This window comes from Microtus ochrogaster, chromosome 5 (genome assembly GCF_000317375.1).
Source record: "Microtus ochrogaster isolate Prairie Vole_2 chromosome 5, MicOch1.0, whole genome shotgun sequence".
In the NCBI taxonomy this organism is placed as follows: Eukaryota; Metazoa; Chordata; class Mammalia; order Rodentia; family Cricetidae; genus Microtus; species Microtus ochrogaster.
Window position 1 is genome coordinate 9,928,831 of NC_022012.1, and position 6,806 is coordinate 9,935,636.

Sequence of the window (6,806 nt, forward strand, 5' to 3'; positions counted from 1 at the left end):
ATGCCTGGGCATCAGGATTTAAGCTCTCCACCACTGCCCCAGCACCATGCCTGTTGGCTTCCCTTTAGGGAGATCATGGACTAACTCTAAAACTGTAAGCAAGTCCCAGTTAAATGTTCTCCTTTGTAGGAGTTGCCTTGGTGCCTTCACCAAGCCCTGGGTCTGCCCCTCTTTTTTGTAATGTGAAGGACAGGTTTTCATGTCTTGTCATGGTGTCTTTTCACAGCCACAGAGCAGAAACTAAGATGGCAGAAAGGAAACAGACTGCACAAGGCAAGGGCTAGCTTCCCTCAAGGAGGAAACCTCAAAAAAATCTAATGAAATCTCAAGCGACATATTTAGTGGAGTTACAGACAGGTGTTGTGGGGGTATTTATCACACTGTGAACCCCAAGATTGCATTATTTAAAGAAAACCATAGGTTGTAGTAATAGGGGCGGTGGGGCTGCATCCTCAGCACCCGGGCCGCCTGCTAGCTTATGCCCCGAAATAACAACACACAAATTGTATTCATTTAAACACTGCTTGGCCCTTTAGTTCTAGCCCTTACTGGCTAATTCTGATATCCCGATCAACCCATCTCTAATAATCTGTGAGCACCAGTCTTACCGGGAAGATTCTAGCCTACGTCCATCCTGGGTCAGAGCTGAATCGCGTCTCCGGGAGAGGGGAGCATTTCGTCTCTGCTCCAGAGAGCAGAGCTGTTGAGTCTCTGTCTGAGGTGTCTTACCTCACTTCCTCTTCCTCCCAGCATTCTGTTCTGTTTACTCCACCCACCTATGTTCTAAGCTATGAGCCCAAGCAGTTTGTTTATTACTTAACCAATGAAATCAACAGATTGATATATGACACTCCCACATCAATAGGTCAAGAGGCAAAGCAAGCAACCGGATGACTGGAGTCACTGAGAGTGAGGGGAAGTCAGGAGGTAGCAGGGAAAAACAACTGGTTGGAGAAGTTCTGTTTCAGACAGGCCAGGAGAAAAGTCTCTTTCTGATGGAGGAAGGTCAGCCGGCTGATTTCTGTGCCCCTCTGAGTGAGCAGGTCTGCACCCCAGCATCTGGCTCCTGAGTCTTTATTGGAAAAAAAAATAGAGACTTAGTTAAAACAACATTTGCCTCCCAGTGTGGAGATGGTTGAGAGGCAGCAGCGGGATGCAGAGGCTACCTCGGGCCTGGGGGCCACGCTAGCAGCAGGGAGGCATGGGCAGCTGTGGAGGCACAGTGGGCAGCTGAGGCAGCAATGGATCAGGTACTGCCACTGTGCCACAGATAAAAACAACACACAAGACCTCAAGCCAAAGAAGCCAGACAAGAGTAGAGACTGCATGACTTCAGTTTGTTTCAAACGCAGGCTTCAAGGGTGATGAACAACAGTCACCTCTGGGCAGAAGGGCTGACCGGAAGGTCCGTGAGGGTGCCCATTAGGGTGCCAAATATAGATTTCGACTTGAATGGCAGTTATGTAGTTAGGGTTTTGTTTCTGTGAAGAGACACCATGACCACAGCAACTCTTATAAAACATTTAATGGCAGCGTGCAGATAGACATGGTGCTGGAGAAGGAGCTGAGAGTTCTACATATGAATCCGCAGGCACCAGGCTTGAGAACTGGCTTGAGCTTCTGAGACCTCAAAGCCCGCCCCAATGGTGACACACTTCCTCCAGCAAGGCCACACCTCCTAATAGTGCCAAGCATCCAAACACAGCAGTCTATGGGGGCCATACATACTCAAACCACCATACCTAAGAACATGTGCTCACATTCTGCAAACACTATTCTTTATTGTAGGTGCATTATGCCATAATACAGTGTAGAAAAGCACAGTGTCTTAACATTCCAGGGCTTTTTTCTTCTAGAACTTTATTTTATTTTACTTGTTTTTTTGAGATAGGGGTCTTACTACATAGCCCTGGCTGTCCTGGAACTCATTACATAGACCAGGCTGGCCTTAAACTCAGAGATCTTCCTGACTCTGCTCGAGATATTTTAATAATAATTTATAAAAGTATGTCTAATAACTGGCATCCCACAGCACCTTACCAGTGAAGAATGATACTTGTGAAAGTCAGACTCTGATACCAATTAAATGAGCGAGAGTTCTGTGTGTGGAATATTATTTTAAGATGAGTTATGTTTGTTTATGCTGTGGAAAATTTGTTTTAATGATGCAAAGATGTGTCACGTTCTTTTATGTTGCATTGTTTAACTCTGCCTGTCTAAAACCCCTGATAGTCTAATAAAGAGCTGAACGGCCAATAGCAGGGCAGGAGAAAGGACAGGCGTGGCTGGCAGGCAGAGAGAATAAATAGAAGATCTAGGAGCGAGAGGGATGAAAGAGCAAGAAAAGAAGGGGCCAGTTGCAGTCAGACATGGAATAAGAAGGAAAGAAAAGATAAAACCAAACCAAACAACAGCTACAGTTTTGCGGACCAGAACAGGTTCTTCGGTGGCTAGGAAGGAGGACCGCTCCAGTGCAGGTCTATTTAACAGAAACACATGTGTTTTGTTTACTTATAGGACATGTGCACATGCACTCGCATGCATGCACACAAACAAGCACGCTCATGTGTGCTGAGGTGCATGCAGGGATTAGAGGACAACCTGTGGGAGCTGGTTCTCTTCTTCCACTGAGCTGGTCCCAGGGGTGGAATTCAGGCTGTCACACTGAGCTGCAAACGCCTTTACCCACTGAGCCACCTCATCCATCCCATGAGCGATATATTTTTAAGGATCAAAAATATATTATCAGAAAAAAGCAATAAAAAAAGCAAAAAGCAGTTACATGTTTGGTTCAGTCTCTTCAAGAACACATGCTAACTACCAGACAGCATGCTAAGAGAAGTAAGGGTTACAGAGACAGAAGCTACCACGGAACGGAACCTAACACATCAGAGAAAGGGCAGATGCTGAAACACCAAAGGTTTGAGGCTTCATTTTGTGCACTCATCCATCTTTTTTTCTTCTCTAGTTTATATTGGAGGAACTTCCTTAAATTCTTCTTGGAACAAGATAAAGCATAAGAAACAGCCATAGGCTAATTTAAGGAAGTGAATTAACCTGTGAATCAGGAGGCAGGTGAAGTATATTCGGGACTATGAGCAATACTCAATAGTAGACCATATATTTTGTTTTCATGGTTTATTTATTTTTATTGTAGGAGTGCTTTGCCTGCTTGTGTATGTGTGTGTACCATCTCTGTGTCTGCGGCTGAAGAAGGCCAGCAGAGGGCACTGAATCCCACAGAACTGGCGATTATAGACAATAGTGAGCCAGTGCTCTTAACCTTAGCAGATGATACATTTATTTTTTTTATTTTTTTAAATATTTATTTATTATGTATACACTGTTCTACCTGCATGTATGCCTGCATGCCAGAAGAGGGCACCAGATCTCACTACAGATGGTTATGAGCCACCATGTGGTTGCTGGGAATTGAACTCAGAACCTCTGGGAGAGCAGCCAGTGCTTTTACCCTCTGATCCATCTCTCCAGGCCCAGATGATATATTTAAAGAATATTGTTAGTATTGCACCACTCTCTGCTATCTTTTTGTTGTTGTTGTTGTTTTTCGAGACAGGGTTTCTCTGTAGCTTTGGAGCCTGTCCTGGAGCTAGCTCTTGTAGACCAGGCTGGCCTCAAACTCACAGAGATCTGCCTGCCTCTGTGTCCCAGGTGCTGGGATTAAAGGTGTGTGCCACCATTGTACGGCCCCTCTGCTAATTTTCACTGCACAAAGTAGATAGCCACAGGATCGCTATAAATGTGATATGATGATTACTTCTAGGAGAATAAACAGAAAAGGAACTAGCACTAGGGTTGGGAACAAAATGAATTTTAAATTTATGTATAATTATCTTTCAAAAAATTTAAAACTCCATGCATACATGTTAATATGCAGAGAGGACTGGCCTTTAAGGTACTATGTGCATTTTTTAAAAAGATGTATTTATTTATTAAGCATACAATGTACTACTGGCATGGAAGGCACCATGCCTCATTACAGATGGTGTGAGCCACCATGTAGTTGCTGGGAATTGAATTCAGGACCTCTGAAAGAGCAGCCAGTGCTCTTACCCTCTGAGCCATCTCTCCAGCCCCTATGTGCAGTTTTATGTGCTGCTAAGGCTCTTGAAATTAAACAACTTCTATTTTAAGATCAAGATGTGCTAGAAAGTATAAATGCTTACAAATAACACAGCATAAAAACTTACAAAAGTTTCTTTTAATTTTTGAGAGACAGAATTTGGAACTTTTAAAGAAATGAATACTGAACAGATACTAAAATGAAAATTTCTGTATCAAAAGTACCATTTTACTAAGATACAGATAGGTAATTAGCTACATATATATATATATATATATATATATCAGGGATCTTTTGGTTCTGTCCAAAACAGTCCTTAAAATCCCAAGGTTAACATCATTTTTACCTTCAGCAAGCTCCTCCAGACTTGGCACATGAAAAGAAAACTCAGTACAAGCCATTTCCTTTCTTCTCAGCAAGGTCGCTCAAACACAGCAGCTATTGTTAACTATCACAAGAGTGCACAGGGCAGCAGCAGGAAGAGTCCCCGGGGTTCTGGAAACGAGTAGCAGAGTTCAATTACTAGATGAAGGCAAAGGCCAGCGAGGTTCACTTACGTAAGGAGGGCAAAGTGCCCCAAGCTCCCCTCAGAGCCCCAAACACCGTCGTGCCCATTCCATGTGAGCAGGAACAGGGGGCCTCTTTTCTACTGTCCTTTCCCTCTTCTTCCTTTTAGTTTTTCTATTTTCTTCCCTCCCTTCTTCCTTCCTGGCGGTGTTTTATGTAGAACCCAGAGTCTCAGCTAAGTGCTGTATCCCAACCCAACTACTTGAATCTGTTCTCTTTCGTTTCTGTGTTCAGTACTGAGATGGAAGCAGGGCCTCAGGCATACCAGGAAAACGCTCTCCCCCCGAGTGCTATACTCAGCTCAAACCTGGGCTTTTCTAATGCAGGGTCTAAGAACATGGTCTTGAAACTAAAGATATGTAGAAGGATTATAAACAAATGGTTTACTGTATGTGTGCATGTGCGTATGTACATACAGTTTACAGGAGTCTACACTGTTATATCTGTATAGAACACACAATAGATCATGTTTCCTACTCTCTTATTTGACGTTTAAACTACAAGTTAGTTGTCTTAGACCTAAGTTGTTTTAATATTACACTTGTTTATTTGTGTGTGTGTGTGTGTATGTGTGTGTGTACGTGCACACCACAGTACACCTGTGGACACCACAGGACAACTTATAGGACTTGGTTCCCTCTCCAGCACGTGGATGCTGGGGACTGAAGTCGGACAGTCAGTCCTGATGGTAAGTTCCTTTACCCACCCGCCAGCTTGTTGGTCTGACTACCCTTATTAGTATTTCTAAATGGAGAATAAATTTTATTCTAAAGTAGATCTCAGTATCAACAAACAGGAGTTCGTTTATTTTTTCCCTTGAAGCTACAAAATTATTATAGGATATGCTGTCAAATTTCATTTCTTTTTACATTTGAATTATTCCATATCATTTTAATAAGAGACAATTTTAGTTACCAATTGAAATGGAAACCTATAGAATGATTAGATTCTGAAAGTCAAATTTTTACTTTAGTTTACAAATAACCTAACCAATATAATCTTATATTTCCAAGAATGCACAGCAAGAGCACTTCACAGTAAACAGACACAAATATGCAAAGGACAGTCAGGGCTACATAGAGAGGACTGTGAACTCAAAAGCAGCCCCATGAATCCAGTGTGCACTCCAATCCCAAGCTGAATCAGCAGCGAAGAAGTGGTCCCTTCATCCGACAAAAGGAAGTAAGTGTTTAGAGTGACCCTGCAGCACCTACTAGAACTGGTCACACTTAAGCTTCATCTTCCTCCCAGACTGGATTTCTTCTCTCTTCCAAGTATCTTGCACACAATGGGTGCTTTATTAGTTCACCAGTAAGCATTTATGATATACCAGACTGGCAAGATTCAAGCACATGTCTGGCTTCACAGCTGTGCAAATTGTACAGTCAGTCACACAGAACCCCGTATTCATATAGATCTATGCATATCAAAAACTACACATACAGGTGGCTTGTGTTTTCTGTCTTGTTTTGATTTTTTGTTTTGTTTGTTTGTTTTTGATGGTGCCAGGGATTGAACTCAGGACCATGCATGCTAGGCAAGCTCCCTATAACAGCTCTGTCTCTAGGCCAACAACTTAACATCCGAACTGTGTTTGGAAACTCACAGGCTAGTAAAGCATGAGCAGGGCCAAGGTATGCTTGCCACTCCTGGCCACCCACTGGATAAGGTAGGGGGTTTGTTTTGTTTTATTTTTTTCAAGACAGTGTTTCTCTGTGTAACCCTTGCTGTCTTGGAACTTGTTCTGTGCATCAGGCTGGCCTCGAACTCAGAGGCCGGCCTGACTCTGCCTCTGGAGTGCTAGGAATAAAGGTGTGTGCCACCACCACCGTCACCTGGCCTAATAACGTGTTTTTAATGTCCCATTAGAACTTAATCCTGGTAGATTGCCATGGTTGGGAGTCCACAGATAGTCAATTCTACAAATTCCAGACTACAGGCAAAATGTTTAGGGATCAGGAAGTAAAAGGAAGGCAAGTGAGGTAGTTTGGTACATCGTTCCACAGCTACGGTAACAATTCATAACTGGTACAAGTTATGAAGCAGAAATCCAAACTGCACCTGGAAGCCCCTCTAGGTCCAAGTCTCTTCCCAACCCTACGATGGCTCCCTTAATTAAGATATGTGCTTCCCTGCTCCCCTATCCAACCTTCCT

At 43.1% G+C, this 6,806-nt stretch overlaps 1 protein-coding gene across 1 annotated transcript in view; it reads right to left on the reverse strand.

Moving 5' to 3' along the window:
* Positions 1-6,806, reverse strand: part of C5H11orf54 (chromosome 5 C11orf54 homolog) — a 25,858-nt gene that overhangs the window by 15,661 nt on the left and 3,391 nt on the right. The window contains exon 2 of the mRNA XM_005346820.3: positions 4,431-4,579. Within this exon, the coding sequence (XP_005346877.1) occupies positions 4,431-4,485 (55 nt within the window). The 5' untranslated portion in view covers positions 4,486-4,579. The remainder of the gene's footprint in view (positions 1-4,430; positions 4,580-6,806) is intronic.